The following is a 17,371-nucleotide window of genomic DNA, read 5'->3' on the forward strand; positions in this document are numbered from 1 at the left end:
GATGCACCCTGTCAATTATATACATATATATATATATGGATCCTTGGTTTTTTGGGTTTTTCCCCGCGTAGAATTAAAGGTGTAGGCGCAACGTTTCGACGGAATCCCATCCGTCATCATCAGGCTTTAGCTTCCTTCTTATGTTTTCGTAGATTCTCGCGGGTGTCTGTATGTGTAGATCTAGAGTCTCGGGTTTCTTCCCGCATTCCTTTCATCTTCAGAAAGTTGTGGCGACGTTTCGACGAAATCCCATCCGTCATCATCAGGCCGGAGTGTTCCTCCTGCTGCTTCCAGGAGCAATGCGTGGTCTGGCTGTTCCTTTCCTTCCAACTGCCGGTGGGGCTGTGTTCTGACTGGGTAGAGGCGTGGCTGCTTTCTGATTGGGTGGGGGTGTCCTCCGACTGGGTGGAGGCGTGGTTGTCTTCTGATTGAGTGGAGGCGTGGCTGTCTTCTGATTGGGTGGGTGCGTGGTTGTCTTCTGATTGGTTGGAGGCGTGGCTGTCTTCTGATTGGGTGGGGTGTGTTCTGAATGGGTGGGGTTTTTTGTTGTGTTGTAATATCCTGAGTGTTGTGATTTGGTGTCCTGAGGAGTGGGCTGTGTAGTGGCCTCCAGAGCTTTGGTTTGGCTCCGAGTTCGAGGACCTGCTATGTATCTCTGGTATGGGTCAGTCAGGTTCGTGTGTGCGTTCTTCTGCTTGGGTGATGGCACTTTTGCTTGACTTGTTCTGTCTTCTGTGTGGGAGAGTTTTTGTTCTGGGTGTGGATGAGTCTTGCTGGGGCTGGTGGCATTTGGGGTTGTTTGTTGGTTTTTTAAATCCTTGTTTGCTGAAATTCATTTCTCTATCAATGCTGGTTTCCAAATGGCATGTAGGCGGGAGGTGTCGTCTCGCTTGTTCATACTGTCTGGGTGTTTTTCTATTTCAATGGCTTCTCTGATTATTCTGCTATTGAGATGTTCTATTTTGGCGATTGTTTTTGTACCTTCAAAATTGATGTTGTGTCCCGTAGTGTTTATGTGTTGTACTAGTGAAGATGTGTGATCTTTCTTCTGTACTGAGTTCTTATGTTCTTCTACACGTACCTCTATTCTTCTGTTAGTCTGTCCGATGTATGTTGCTGGACAGGAGGCGCATGGGATTTGGTATATGCCCTGGTTTTCCAGTTCTATTTTGTCTTTGGGATTTCTCAGGATGGTTGATATCTTTCTGTCAGTGTTAAATGCGGTTTTGATGTTATGTTTGCGTAGTACTTTACTGATTTTGTCGGTTGTTCCTTTTATGTAGGGCAAGATGGCTCGTCCGTTGTTCTGTTCTTCTTCTTGGATGTTTTTCTGTTTCGGAGTCCCATGCTGAATCATATTGATGATTTTGTTTTTTTGGAACTTGTTTGCTGTCAATATGTCTGTCAGGGTGTGTAGTTCTGTTTGTATATGTGTTTCATCTGCAAGGCGTCTGGTTCTTGTTATTAGTGTTAGCAACACTATTATTAGCAACATACATCGGACAGACTAACAGAAGAATAGAGGTACGTGTAGAAGAACATAAGAACTCAGTACAGAAGAAAGATCACACAACCAATCAGAAGACAACCACGCACCCACCCAATCAGAAGACAGCCACGCCTCCACTCAATCAGAAGACAACCACGCCTCCACCCAGTCGGAGGACACCCCCACCCAATCAGAAAGCAGCCACACCTCTACCCAGTCAGAACACAGCCCCACCGGCAGTTGGAAGGAAAGGAACAGCCAGACCACGCATTGCTCCTGGAAGCAGCAGGAGGAACACTCCGGCCTGATGATGACGGATGGGATTTCATCGAAACGTCGCCACAACTTTCTGAAGATGAAAGGAATGCGGGAAGAAACCCGAGACTCTAGATCTACATACACACACACACACACACACACACACAGACAAAGCTAAACAATAATGAATCTATCCAGGAATGCTCCATTCATTCCCTAGAGGTGCCGTAAAAGGCCCATTCACTTATTTTCTCTATTTTTGCTAGTTTCTTTTCGCACCCTCTTTTAGACCTGGAAGGAAACTCAACCAGCTTCCTAGCAATGGCCTTACTAAGTCCCCTAACTTTCATTGCATGGTAAAAGAGATTATTTACACAGTGCCTGGAGAACTCATGAGGTTAAAGCATCTGTCTTTGTCTTTTGAGAAGACCACGCTGGATTTATACTTCCTTTTTTAAAAAAAAATCAATATCCTTTGCTGTTTGCTGACAGCAGTTTTCGCTTGCTTTTATGAGATGCAGCTGTTGTCTGCTCTTCAGGTGCTGGTCCTTTCCCTTTTTCCCAGCCAGTTTCAACCCCACTTTGTGTTCTCTCACCTTTTGGAGAATAAATGATAAGCAGGAGGCCGATTTCTGTGGCTTCAGCAGATGGAGACAACCCCTCTGTTCCTTTCCCCTCCCTACTTTGCAGTTGAAAACCAACCTGCATTTCTGTTTCAGATGGCAAAGAGAGCAGTTTCAAATAAAAGTGAGATGAAGAGGAGAAAGAGGAATATTTCCGCACTCTCCATGGTCCTGTTCACACAACACACTTAAATGGGTTGGGGGAGGAAATGGGAGACACAGTTCTTTAAGTATATCTTGCAATTCTAAAAAGGGCAAGCTAATTAACCCAGACTTAGCCCAAACACACGTGTGTTTGTTTGGAATTAAATTAATTCCTTCTGTGCTGTGCAAAATGATTTATTGACAAATATATAGTCCCTTTGAAGGTCCAGAACCAAGATAGAGAGGCCTGACATATGTCTTTGTGGGCAGTAAAAAACCAATAACAGTGGGGCCAAAACAGCCAGTCAGTTTAGGCTAGTGATGAAGATGCTGGGCTAGAAATCAGGAATCTGAGAGTTCTAGTTCTCCAATAGGTGTGAAAGCCAGCTGGGTGATTTTGGGCCAGTCACTTTTTCTCAGCCCAACCCACCTCAGAAGCTTGTTGGTATGAGGGAAAATGGAAGGATTTGTCATGTACAGAACTTTGAGCTCACCAGAAATAAAATCTAATAAATCTGGGCAAGTATTCAGTCCCATTTATCATGCCTGTAGCTGTAGCTCTCTTATCCGGTTACTATGGGTTGTTTACATTTTTTTTCCCTGGTAGGTGGGAGGGAATGGAGAGAATAGGAAGCTGGAGGAAAATAATAGTTTCCCAGCCTTCTTTCTAACAGCTGGGAAGTCTATTAACCTGTATGGCTGATCTAATCACCTAAGGTGATCGATTGATACAATATAAGTGAATTAATTGACTAAGAGATAGGATGGTTGGCCTGACCAAGGTCAAGTCTGTTGGCACAATAAACATAACCTAGTTACAGAATTTTCTGGTTCCATGCTAGGTCTAACAATAAACTAACAGGCTTAATCCACCCAATATGTTAAAATATACACTAGCCAAGATTAGTACAAACCAAATTTAGTATGTTGTGTCTTGGCAGATAAACACCTTCATGTTTTACGTGACTGAGTACCTGAACAGAGTCATGCTGAGATTTAATCTTGTAAGTATAATTTACCTTTTATAGATATAACTTCCTTCTAACAGGGAAGTTAGCAATTTTCTTTTCTATATAACTTCCCTCTAAGGTAAAATATTTGTTTTTTCTGGGTTTTTCTGCTAACTGGCATTATGTTTTTATCTTTGTGTACCACCCAGAATTCCACTGACTAGATGGGTGGCTATATAAATTGTTAAGTGTATAAATAAAATTATTTTTATGGCTTAGTGCAAAGACAAACTTATTTTTTTTCCAGTTTTAATATGTCATGCTAAGCACTTCATTACATTGAAGGCTGTGACCCATGAAGCAAAACTCAGCCCACATGGTTACATACAATGCATTTCCTGGTATTATAGTCAAAAGGGAAAGAGCTGTTGTGTAACAAGCCCCATGTTTTCCTGGATCACACCAATTGTAATGCAACCACTATGTCAAGATGTTGACATTTGCATTGACTACCCATCCATTTCTGGACTCAACCCCATGAATTGACTTTAATGTTAAAAGCCTGATTTGATCTGAAGGTGATCCGAAGAAACACTTATTCCCAATTTTGCCTTCCTGGAACTTAAAGCCTTTATTTTATCTTTTCTCTTTTTTTGTAAGTGCCATATGTGGTGAAGACAACTTCTTTTCAATTGTGGCTCCTCACGATGCCTTGCTACTCCTAAACAACTCTTGCCCAACATCTACATCCTGGCCTTTTCATCACCAAGACCTTTATGAAATTTCATGAAATTATGAAATAAAAAAAACCTGTTTGGAAGGCTTTCACATTTCTACATTGCTTTATTTTGGCAATAGGTTTTGTGTTTTTTTGATGCCCCTTAGTGTTTTTACTGCATGATGCCAGTGGGGGTTTTTTTATGTGTTCTTTGTGTTCTTTGTTCTTTTATGTGTTCTTTTGACCTTTTTAGTTTTTAATTTAACTCTGCTACACAGCTGTTGGTTGATCCAAAAAGGAGAGAATTATTTATTAATTTATTAAACTTAAATGCCTCCCATGTCACCTTTTATGTATTTAAATACATTAAAATAGAATGAATGATTTCCCTTCCCTTTTTATCTATTTTATTTATTAAATTTATATGCCACCCATGTCACTATCAAGAAACTCTGGACATTTATGATAACATGGAAAAGTATCCAAAGTTTTTCAGCAGAATGGCACTGGTTTATAAAAGACTGGGGTATCTGCTGAAAGTCTTGGAGTCTCTTTTTCTTGAAAGCAGGATTCATATTTAGCTCCTGTCTGAAAACAGCCACCTATCATTTGTATAGTGCTTAGATATGCTGCCTGCATTTGCAGAGAGGAACCAAAGTCAATAGCAAAGGTTACTTCTTTTGCATTGAGAGAACCCTGAGCTCTGCCTGTAGGATTGACTTCTCTCTGAAGCACTGAAAAGCAGTGGGGACTTGACTGGGGAAGTCATAAACTAGGGATCTAAGTACCTTATCTACAAAGATGCAGGATAAAAGAGAAGTTTGCAGGACATCTCTATTACTACTCCATCTCTTTCAAATTCATTTGCTGTCTCTCGGGCACTCATGCAAGCCCCACAACCTTTCAGATCAGACAGAGCACTAAACTTCTATACTAGCTCAAGAAGAAAACATTACTTCCTCTCAACCTAGCAATAAGTAATAAGGAGCCAGCAAAATTAGCATGGAGGAAGGATATTTGGTGAAGGATGGCTTTGGCAATTGGTGTGGGCCACGTGGGAGGCCCCAAAGAGAGCCAGCAATCTATCACCATTATATACATGATATAGAGTTATAGACAATATTTGGCTGCATGGAATTCAACTAATTATTTTTTTGTGGAATAAAGCAACTTAGACATACACCGTTTAATTTTACCCATAATTTTACCTCAGAAACTTTCCCTGGCAAAGAGGAATGTGATAAGCAGATCTTACATGGATTCTGTGGCCACACTTTTCCATCTTCTGTTCCAAGTTGATGAATCTCAAAGTGTGGCCTGCAGACAATGGTTTCAATCTTCCCATATTCACAGGCCTTAGCCCATTCCCTCCTCAGCTCCACCTCCCTCGCTAATTCATATGGAAGGAGCGGTAACTCAAAACTGTTTCCTTCAAGAGCATTCTAATGATAATGCAGGTAGCAATGGAAAAAAAATAACATTCAGAAAACTGGTCGCAGTGAATTGGCTCCAGTGGACTTATTAACAGTAACTCTACATGTGCTGTGCTAAGTAGCACTGGGATCTTGCTCAAGCAACTCCAAAAGAAATAAGTGGATAAGAAATACAATGAAAAATATCTAAAAAAAATTTTTTAAATTAGGTTGAAGGACTACTTGCCCTTGATACTCAGAGATTTCTACTGACAAACACATCTTGATCATCAGGTTTGTGCTAAGAGAGCTTGTTCTTATCACATGGGGTACATAAAATGACTCAATGACTCAAACACTTAATTTGGGATTTTAAAATGCTGTATAAAAATTAGTTTTAAAAGGCCTTTAAAAATTGAGGGGGGAGGAAGCCATACACAGATGCAACCATAGTCATTATCTTATTTGCCAAAAAATGTGAACTCACATGCATTTAAAGATGGAAACTTAGGGAGAGAAGCATTTGTTTAAAACTGGGTGGTCTTCACATTTTCCAAATGTTTATTTAGTGATTGCAGAAACTTTGAGAAACACACTTCTAAAGGGGTAGAGAAACAGAGATAGGAGATAATAAGAAAAAAAATCATAACCCAATTGTGTTTTTTTTAAATTGTCCTCAAGGTTATCTACTTATTATTATCATTAGTTTGCTCAAAGGAAACAGTTTTGAGTTACCACTCCATCCATATGAATTAGCTTTTAGTGTGCGAGGGAGGTGGAGCTGAGGAGGGAATGGGCTAAAGCCTGTGAATATGGGAAGATTGAAACCATTGTCTGCAGGCCACACTTTGAGAGTCATCACCTTTGAACAGAAGATGGAAAAGTGTGGCCACAGAATCCATGTAAGATCTGGTTATCATGTTCCTCTTTGCCAGGGAAAGTTTCTGAGGGTAATCATGGGTAAAATTAAATGGTGTTTTATTATCACAATGTCATTCTTAGGGAATGTCAACATCCTGGACCAGCTACCTGAGAAATAAACTCATTGATCCACATTCTGGGGACTTTCACCAGTAGTCAGTATTTCCTAAGTGACCTTTAAGCAGCCCAAACACTTGCTGTCAACACCCTTTTTGCTGTACTTGCTTAGAATCTATGGAGGAGGAGGAGGAGGAGATGATTATGTGAGGCAGAATGTGAACTGATTTCCATTTGCAGCAGATGTGAATCCAGATGCCCCCTAGCCCTGGCCATGATGATTGCTGACAAAAGTCCTAATCATGCTGCTTCATTGAAAAGAGAGCCCTTGTATCATGCAACACATTCTTGATTTGTTTCGGACATTGAAAAAAAATATATTGTAGCAAGAGAGACTTTAAAAATTATGTCCAAGTTCTGAATATTTGAAAGATAATGTGTGTCTGTGCAAGGATTATCTAATTCATGGATTCATTTTTTCCTCACATATTTAAGGAAGATTTTTAAAACTCTTACTATCAGAAAATATCTTCCCATCCCAAAATAAAAAAAAAGGTTATGTTAATCACTCCAGCAGATTCCATTTACATACAAATTCCTGGATTTAGAGTTCCAGATAAATAGAAACTTCCAAGGTTTGATTTATGCCTGATAAAATCTAGGAATGAATGTGGAGAACTACAACTCCTATCCAGGACATGGCAGGAATAAGTGGGATGTTGGAAGCCCATGTCCTCCAATAGATCTCAGTTACTCAGCTCTCACACACTGGCAGGCAAAGTGGGAAACCACTGCAATCCCATCAGCTCCACATGCAGTTCTGATCCTTGCAAATCAAGATTCTAAGAGGTTTTATATTGAACGGCTGGGAGAACAAGGGGGCCTGTTTTCTCTCACACAGTTCCAACCTTCTGCCCAGACTAGCTGTTGCAGCTACAGATCATTGCCTATTTCAGTTTGTGCAATGCTATAGACAGCTGAACAATTCAAAATAGACCAGACTACCTTTTCTACGGAGAGCCAGTTCAGTCTAGTGGTTAAGGCAGTGGTGGGATTCAAATAATTTAACAACCGGTTCTCAGAACAGAGCCCTTTAAGAGCTTTCCTGCTCATGGTTAGTTGCACTCATATAGAGCTAGACAGGAAAAAGTTTCAGAGCCACAACCCCGGCTAATACTTGGTGGCCTCGCCCCCTTTCCTGTATGCACCAATTGGCAAACTAGAGAGATGAAGCTTCCATTCCTGATATTACCTCTGAGAAGCACCACCTATTTTTCGCCTGAGTGACATGATCGAAGGTGCCATTTGTGTTCTGTTGCTCCTCTCTTGGACTTTTGGGGGTGGGGTTTTTCCACACCTGGAAGGAAGTCGAACGAAAATCAGACATGTTCTGGAAAACATGATTTTATCATAACTGATTCACCGAACTCAATAGAAAATTAGGTATCGGTTCTGCCGAACCAGTGCAAACCGGCTGCATCCCACCACTCGGTTAGAAACTGGGAGACTGTGAGTTCTAGTCCTACCTTAGGCACAAAGCCAGCCGCCTGACCTTGAACTACTGTAGTGACTTTGGGCCAGCCACTCTTTCTCAGCCCTGAACACCTTGCTAAAATACCTGCAGGGACTTGTTCAAGCAGTCTCTGAAAACTGAATACAAATGAACAGGAAAAATATATCCCTTTCCATTCCAGTAACACCAGCGTCCCTCAGAACTATATCTGGGAATTGCAATTTCTCCATCAGTTCTAATATGCTAGTATTGGCAGAATTATCACCTCCCCACATTATAGATTTTTTTTTCTAAAAACCTGGAGGCAGCACTGAAGAGCATTAATTGCTAACAGTATATAATATCCATTTCTGAGACAGGTGCCTGAGTCTGTACCTGTTCCATTATAGCTTCTAGTCAAACCAGATTGACAAGTTTTTAGAGTGCTTCCAGCTTTAAACTGAAGGATCCATAATCACTCTCCCCCACACACAGCCCCCCCCCAAAGAAACATGCTCATTTTGGTGGGACAGTTGCAGGATATAGTGCTCATATCAGAGCTGAGGGTGCTTCCTATAAATCACTGTCAGAATACAGTTTTAGAAGATTCTCTCTCTGTTGGGGGGGGTAGCATGGTATAATGTGTGAGATAGAGAGGAAGCTATTGTATTTTTGTATTTTTTTGAAAGAAATTGTTATTTTTTCCCTAGTTCCCTTTAAAGATGAGATGTCTTTTAATGTATCTCATTTTGAATGTATTGATTGATTCAGTACATTCAATGCAGTCCTTTCATTGATCTCTTTGGTCATAAGGCAGATGGCCAGTTTCTAAAACATCTTAGTCAATTTTGTATTCATACAGCAGTCATACAAATTCATTCACTGAACAGTTCCCATGCCAGCAACATTAACCCTCTTGTGGCCTTGCCAACCAAGAATAAATACTGTATGTGAAATTCAGGAGGGGTAGCAATGTTATGCTTTGTGATATTTTGGGACGGTTGTTAAGAAAAATCCTTCCTAGTACAAATAATGAGAGTAAATACATTTAAAGTAGTTGAAAACTAGACTACATTTTAATAAACTGGAGACTGTGGCACAATCCAGTAATGGCCAATTCTCACCATGTTCCCCTTTAGGCCTTTCCAATATACAGTAGGTGTTTTTTGATGTTGGAAACAAACAACAATAAAGGTTGCAGGGAGTTTTGAATGCTTAATGTCAGATTTCTCCCAGGAAGAGAGGATTAGATTGGATTTCTATTTCTGAGGCTGATGTTTTATCTCTTACCTTGAAAAGTGAGATTTAGGACCACACTGACAGAAAACAAATACATAAATGCCTGTTTCCTTTCCACTTTCATTACCTAATTGCATTTGGTTAGCCAATAAAATCTTATTCATTTTCTCCTATCATAGTCTCATTTTATTCTCACTTGTTGGCATGTCTTGTAACATTTCAGAAGAGGGATATGTAAGTTGCTAAGAAACACTATTCTTGCTCTTTTAAAAAAAACAAAATGCATGATCAGTCTTTCTTAGGTGTATAAAATTTTATTTAGCTTGTGTTTTTTTTAAAAAAATATTGTTTCTTTATTTCTACTTATAAAGGTATCCTGGTTAAAAAAAAACTCCTTCAGAAAAAGTCAGTTCTTATCCTTGAGTCATTATCTTTCTTCATGGCCCTAGATAAGTCTGATGTAACAGGAAACCAGAATACATATCAAGTTAAACTTTCTAGAAAATAAATGCAGTATCTCTTCATCTGAATTTGCAAAGCTAAAACTTTTGTGATCCTACAAAACAGTTTACAAGGTGGTGCATTGAACTCCAATCATGTATTCAGAAGCAAGAATAATGGACAACGTATCTAGAGACCTTGATGGATCATGCAATACACAGAACACTAAATTCAGTTCTTTATTTCAGAGAGCAAGTATTTGGTCCCAGTGAGTGGTGAAGAAAAATAAATGCTGAAACTCCTTTCCCAGTTTCCAACTAGAAATAGATCAGGACATAAGTTTTTCACCAGACAATCCAGCTTTCACTTCTGTATTTCTTAAGTCTGTAATTTAATTGAGACGTAAGCATTGGTGCATAGGATTTACACCTACATAACCTGTATAAGCAGAAGCATTCACTCTTAAAGTAAGAGCAACCTGAGATAAAATTGTAAAACTATTTTAATGGGTTTCTTGATTATTAATTCTACAAGATACTTTTCAGGGAAAATAAATATTTAAATCTTTTTTTAAAAAAGTTAGAACATCACTCTTGAAACAGTGCATATTTTAACAGTTCAGTTTAAAAATCTTGAAATGCTGACTATGATTTTCTTAGATGCCAAAAAAGCTTTTGATATGGAACAGCTTCAATTTTAGGATCATGTTATGAAAAAAAACCTTTTTATTTCTTGGATTAAAATCAATTGTATTAGTGCATCTGCTTGAATTCTGACGAATAGAATTTTCCCCTCCCCCCAGTTAAAATGTATGATGGGACTCCCATCAAGAAAGACCTTTTATCTCCAATCAGTAAAAAGGTTATCCTGAAAGCCTATCAATATAATGCAGTTAATGACTTCCTAGCAGCACAATCCTATACATTCAGAAGTAAATTCTGAAGGCCTTTCTCCAAATGAGAATCGCTAGCAACTTCCTAAGTTCTAACAGCACAAAGGGCTGAGCCATATGCCAAAAGAAGAGTATGAATCAGAACTCATAGTCAGTCTTATTTGGAGGAACAAGACCCCAACCTATCCTCCAGAACTTAGGGAAAATCCTGAAAATTCTGGCCCCTTCATATTGCAAAAAGGTGTTGGTAAATGGTTTGCACGTTTTACACTTTCCTCCCTTCAAGAACACTACATAAATAATTGTGTTGTACTTCTAATGTAGCTTTAAAAAGATAGAGACCATGTTGAATTTGCTAGACTTTGACAGTACCCTGGGGGGGGGAGAATTGGAGGAGGGGAGAATCCTGGGTTCTGAAACATCTTCAAAACCATCCCATCTCATCTCTTGACTTCTGGAAGTGTGTGACCTGAGTTGATAGTGGTCAGAATCCAACACATGCAGAGGTACTAAACCAATGCAGGACATAGGAATTTATCCTGGAAATTACCCCTGCAGGCAGAACACGGGAAGATTTGACACTGATTGGAAAATACTCCTACCAAAGTTGATAAATGTTGTGTCCTGGGTTTCTTGCAAGCAGGAGGCGAGACGAGAGAGTTCAAACAGGAACATTGCTTTATTAAGCAACAGGAACTGAACTAGTAACCAAGGCTTCTACGCAGCTATTTATACAGCTGGCCACTAGGCAGCGGCCAATAGGTTTGAAGGAACCTATTCCCGCCCTAGAGCCAACCAATGGTGGTCCTGGAGACTGCATGTCTGGGCAGCCTGCGACCGTTACACAGACTCCCTGATTAAGCAATCTCAAACAGCATTCAAAGACACGTGGAAAACAGTTCAAGTAAAAAGGCCCAATACATTACAATAAATATACGTAGATTCATGGATGCTATTCAAAAATTTCAGAACAGAGCCAAAATCAGAGTCAAGAGCACTCCCCTGCCCTCCAAGCTGCCATGTGGCTTTACAAGTGTAGTGGGATTCATAACATCCATCTACGCCATCAAATATGTTCAGTAGATAAAGATGTCTATGGAGATTCTCAGTTGTCCAGGACCTAGTTGACAATAGATAAAGACTATGGGGAATGAAGATCAGCTTCTGGGATGCTACGTATTTCCAATGTCTGCTTAAAGAAACCCCATCTAAAGCAGATCAAATAGTATTATCAACCACAGACAGTGGTGGGATTCAGCCGGTTTGCACCACTTCAGCAGAACCAGTAGCTAATTTTTTGTTGCCTAGGCCCAGAATGGACTTCCAGAAGCGGCATCCACCCAGAGAACCAGTTCTTCACATATTTGAATCCCACCACTGACCATAGAGTCATGGCCAATCTACCACTGAGCATCAAAACCAGGCTGAAAGCAAGATCAGCTGATGCAAGAGAAGGCTACACTTTCTCTGCCCCAAGGATAATTTGAAAATGCTTATCTTTGTGCTGAGAAAGGCATCAGCAGTAGATTTCTGCTGATAAATTAGACCAAGATCATCTTCTTGGTCACTTGGCAAGTAAGATAGGTAAGAGAAGTGTAAGATAGACCCAGACCTTTGTTTATTCAGAAGACTTTTTCCTAGATGTGTGTGTGGGGAGGGGGAATCACACTTATTAGGCCATAAATGCTTGGAATATTAATTTTCTTCCTGGATTTTGCTAGGAGGAGCTTGGAGGCAAAACTCTTTGTGATGAGAAGATACTTGTCCAATGCCCATCAGTGGTGGAAGGTGCCCAAGGGTTAAGACACGGAATTGTAAGCAAGGGATGGACATGTACCCACCATTGAAGATCAGCGAACTGACTGTCAGAAACCACAAACACTTGTCTTCCACTTTTCTCCCACTTGGAACTGCAGCGTTGAATAAGCTTGCATCAGTTGAGTTTCTGCCTGTCACATGGCATTAGAAGACAGAGCCTCTATCAGAGAAAATGGAGCCACACCTCATGAATCATCAAAGGGGCTAATATTCCATTAGTTTCTGGAGATTTGCCAGATTCCACATAGAGAAAAAAACTGACCGCTATTGGGGCAACTCGCTCTCCCCCCTGTCCCCTCCCCAATTGCTTCATTAATTTCTGAGGGCTGTAATCACATCTAAGGGGGGGGGAGAGAGAGAGAGAGAGCAGCAAGGTAAAAAAGCTTTGAGTATAGTCAGGTTAGCAGAAAAGCATTAAAATACATTTTGCAGAGAGGCTCAAGGCCTTATCATAGATAAGGGTGCATTCTAGTGGCAGAAATAAGGTAATGCAGGCACAGGTCTGTCCAGGCTGCAAGAGGGGCTGGCATCTAAATTGAGGAGGAAGAGAGGAGAGGTCTGCTTGTGATCTCAAAAAAAAAAAAAAAAGAAAGACTCTCAATCACCCGCACCCCCATTTTCCTTTAAAGGATACATTGCCACCTTCCAGATATTCGGCAAAAGGCAAAACTACAGTAGAGTTGGGCTATACTGTGCTCAGAGAAGAAAAGGCTGAAAACAGAGAAAGGGGGTGGGTGCACTTTTTCTAAACAGTTATTGAATTTTAGGATCCTGGAAAGGCATACTAATACTCTTCGCCCTGTCCATGAGTAAGAAGAGAGCAGAGTATTGTTTTGTCATAGGCCAAGAAATGTCCTAAAGGCAGTGGTGGGATTCAGCCAGTTCGCACCACTTCGGCAGAACCGGTAGCTAATTTTTTTGTTGCCCAGGCCCAGAATGGACTTCCAGAGGTGGCATCCACACCGAGAACCGGTTGTTCACATATCTGAATCCCACCACTGCCTAAAGGTCATCTTAACATTTAGATCCAAAGAGCAAAACTTTTCCAAGTTGTGGGATGCTTTGGAATGTTTTGCAAGGCGAAAGGTGGAAGAAGGAAGGGGGAAAAAAAACTTTTGTAGTCCGTGCCCTACCAGTCAAAATCCCCTTGTTATACACTGTAACTGATTCCTCTCCCCATGGGGTTCACTTCCATGGATTCTTCCTTCCCCCCCCCCCCCCCGCCTTCTCTTCCCCCAGTTCCTGCTTTCAATTTAAGTCAGTTATGGTGAAGGGGGAGGAGGGTATTGTGTATCTATCTCCATCTATCTCATACACCCTAACAAAGAGTGGCAACAAAAGCCTCAGGGGCTCAGGCTTACAGGACAGATTGTACATTGGTGAAATCCACCAAGCAGGTCTTAGACTTGCAGGGCCATATCCTGCCATATATATAGCCACACCCATCACGTGAAAACCCATGAAGCCAGTGATTATTCCAGAGTAGGTGTAAACTTGATCCTGCAAGGAGACTTTTAGTTTACAGCCCAGCTGCAATGCATCCCCTGCCTGACAACAAGAGTCTGCACGAGGAAATCCATGCTGCCCTTGGGAGTATTTTGGGGCATGGAGATGTAGTGATGGCAAGGTAATGGTAGATGGATCAAAGATTACGCTTTCATAGTGAACATTGCTAGCTAACCACACGCAATTATGATTGGTTCGCCTCTATGCTTTTCCCCGCATCTTGACTTAAGAAACAGGGCTGATCTCATGGCATAGACACAAATACTATCAAACTCCTGCACATTATGGCTATTATAGAAGTAAATTTGTGATTAACAAAAAAAAGAAAAGTTGGCAATCTAATATGCTCCTCCATTCCCACACAAGTTTACTTGGAATAAAATCCCAATGACTTGAATGAAATTTGCTCCAAACTGTGGGTACACGGTTTTACATTTTGGGGCACTGAGAATAAACATGACACCAGTTGAGCCTGAACTTCTGAATGTTTTGAAGAAGAAAAAAATCCCTGCAGTTTGAAGAGGGGGGGAACATACACACACACACACACACACACACACACACAAACAATTTCTTCTTGCACAGCATAAAGGTGGCAATTGGATGCCTTTGGGTGGTGTGTGTTGGAAGGCTAGAAGTCAAAAGCTGCACAGTCACCCCACCCCTCTCCCTCCCCTCCCTACACACACACACACACACACACACACTTGGAGTGTGTGCACTGAGCTTGCCCTGGTTCCTGGCACCAATTCAGGCTGAGGTGTCATTGGGATCTCAGATTGCAGCAAGGGTCTGGCAGGCAGCCAGGGGCAGTCTATTTAAAAGACATGCCTGCTCGGCACTATTCAGTCTCTTTAGAAACTTCTCCAGGGGAAAGTGTTGGGAGATCTACAAAGTGGAATTCTTTTCTTTTTCCTCTTTTCCTCCTTTGCTCTCTTTGTCAAAGAGACTTTGTAAAAACCCTTCAACAGAAAACCTCTTTGTTGTTTTTTAACCCAATCTAGGAAAAGGAAGGTTTTTTTAAAAAAAAAATTACAGCCAGTCCCAAGCTAAATCTCTTCTTGACAAAGCCCAGCTTTACCTGCTTTAGTGCTACTCCAGACATTTTTTTTAATTTGCTGCAGATCGTATCAGGACAGTCGAAAAGAAGCTTGTTCAATTCTTTGCTTCCTCCCCAGCCTCTTGCAGACTTTGCTTTTTAGTGGGGCGTGTGGATTATTTTATACTTCTTTGTGCAGCCTCGCCAAAGCTATTCTTGCTCTTTAATTTTTTTTTTTAAAAAAAAACACCCTTTTCCGGTGACTTTTTTTTTCTTTTTTGAATTACCAACCTGTTGCATCTGTAGTTCTTGCAACTGTCAGCTGCAGACAACCTGTGATCTAGCGTTTCTTTTATAACAATCTAGGTGTTCTTTTCAAACATTCTGATTAAGCTCTTTTTGGGGGGGGAAACCTTAAAGGAGAAGAGACTTTTTTTCGAGGGGGGGGTGTGCCTCCAAAAAGAACTTTGTTTTTCCTTCCGTAACTCCTGCAGCGGTGCGCCTGACACAGAGCCTTGAAGATGTTCCTGATGCAGACGCTGCTCGTGTCTCTGTTCCTGGGGCTTTCGCAAGGCTTGGGTTCCTTTGTGCACTGTGAACCTTGTGACGAGAAAGCCCTCTCCATGTGCCCTCCCAGCCCTGTGGGCTGCGAGCTGGTGAAGGAGCCCGGTTGTGGATGCTGCATGACGTGCGCCTTGGCTGAAGGGCAGTCCTGTGGGGTGTACACAGAGCGATGCGCCCAAGGCTTGCGCTGCCTGCCGCGCCAAGGCGAGGAGAAGCCCTTGCACGCCCTGCTCCATGGCAGAGGGGTCTGCCTCAACGAAAAGAGTTACAGGGAGCAAGCTAAGAATGGTGAGTCCTGCCCTGGGCCTTGGCTCAGCTCCCTTTCTTTACTTCTGCTAGCAGGGTGGAGGAGTGGCAGGTGGGGGGAGAGGGCTTCCCTGTCTATTTGTTGCCTGCCATGTACTGAGCATCCTCTGAACATCTTTCTTTACTTCGTTCAAGCAGGCTTAGGCATCAGCAGGTCATTTTTCTAATCCGATTATGCTCTGATTATATATGTATATGTATATGTATATGTATATGTATATGTATATGTATATGTATATGTATATGTATATGTATATGTATATGTATATGTATATATCCCCAGCTGAGTCTTTGAGGGCATTCTCATCTTGCATAACTTCTGTTACTCCAACTAGACCCTGGTTCTCTCTCTCTCTCTCTCTCTCTCTCTCTCTCTCTCTCTCTCTCTCTCTCTCTCTCTCTCTCTCTCTCTCTCTCTCTCTCTCTCTCTCTCTCATGAATTTCCCTCACTACATTTGGACTGCATTTCAAGCACCACCACCCCCTCCTTCAATCTCTGCTATGTTCTCTCTGTAGCTCAACCCAAGCACCTTCACCCATCTGTTGGAAATGACAGAGGCACCCAGGAAAATGAGCAGGACATCCCTAAGAAAGGAGTGCCAGCTTCCCCCATTTTGAAATAAATGCATATTCCCATCTGAAAGAAAGGGGGGTTAAGTCCCCCATTCTATAAATAACCACCTTTGGTACTTACCCCCTGGATCTCCATCACCACGACCCTTCCCCAATAGTGCCAGGCTTAGCAGCAGTCTATCTCCTTTGTGAATCAATACAGCACCCTTTGCATCAATGTGGCAACACCAATATCCAGTTGAGTCCCATTTGAGTTGACTTTTCATACCTGAATCTGTAGCCCCTTCCCATCCTCATAATGAGTTTCCCTATGACTCCATCTGTAGGTTGTTTCGGGGGAAGGAAGGGTGGCATCAAAATGAAACAGGTGCAACAGAATGAAAAAGAGTTGGGGGGGGAAGAGGTTTTTGAAAAGAAATCTTGGTCAGCATTCTTGCCTAGGAACAAACCCTCAAATCCAATCCTGACCCTACTTTTTCCTGACTTATTAGCACCCCTTCCTCTTCTTCCTCTCTCCATACCAAAATTCCAGACAGCTTCATTCTTTTCTTCTCTGCCCCCACCCCCAAACAAAAGCCACTTTTTTATCAGTTGTCCCCTTCTGCAAAATCCAGCATCCACGGAATGCTAGTTGCATCTAACCAGTGAAGAACAGCAGCTCTAAGCCTCTTCCTAACCCTCAATAAATCTTGTTCCATTCATTGTATTCCTCCCCCACCTCCCTCCCTCCCTCCCTCTCTCTCTCTCTCTCTCTCTCTCTCTCTCTCTCTCTCTCTCTCTCTCTCTCTCTCTCTCTCTCTCTCTCTCTCATGAATTTCCCTCACTACATTTGGACTGCATTTCAAGCACCACCACCCCCTCCTTCAATCTCTGCTATGTTCTCTCTGTAGCTCAACCCAAGCACCTTCACCCATCTGTTGGAAATGACA

The 17,371-nt window shown here is 41.6% G+C and overlaps 1 protein-coding gene and 1 long non-coding RNA gene across 2 annotated transcripts in view; one reads left to right on the top strand and one right to left on the bottom strand.

The window, feature by feature from the left end:
* Positions 1-17,371, bottom strand: part of LOC310632618 — a 378,391-nt gene that overhangs the window by 64,158 nt on the left and 296,862 nt on the right. The window lies entirely within an intron of this gene.
* IGFBP5 (insulin like growth factor binding protein 5) overlaps positions 14,825-17,371 on the top strand; it is a 42,316-nt gene continuing 39,769 nt past the window's right edge. Inside the window, exon 1 of the mRNA XM_083348209.1 lies at positions 14,825-15,851. Within this exon, the coding sequence (XP_083204335.1) occupies positions 15,521-15,851 (331 nt within the window). The 5' untranslated portion in view covers positions 14,825-15,520. The remainder of the gene's footprint in view (positions 15,852-17,371) is intronic.

Source organism: Vipera ursinii, assembly GCF_947247035.1.
Source record: "Vipera ursinii genome assembly, chromosome: 1".
NCBI classification, from domain to species: domain Eukaryota; kingdom Metazoa; phylum Chordata; class Lepidosauria; order Squamata; family Viperidae; genus Vipera; species Vipera ursinii.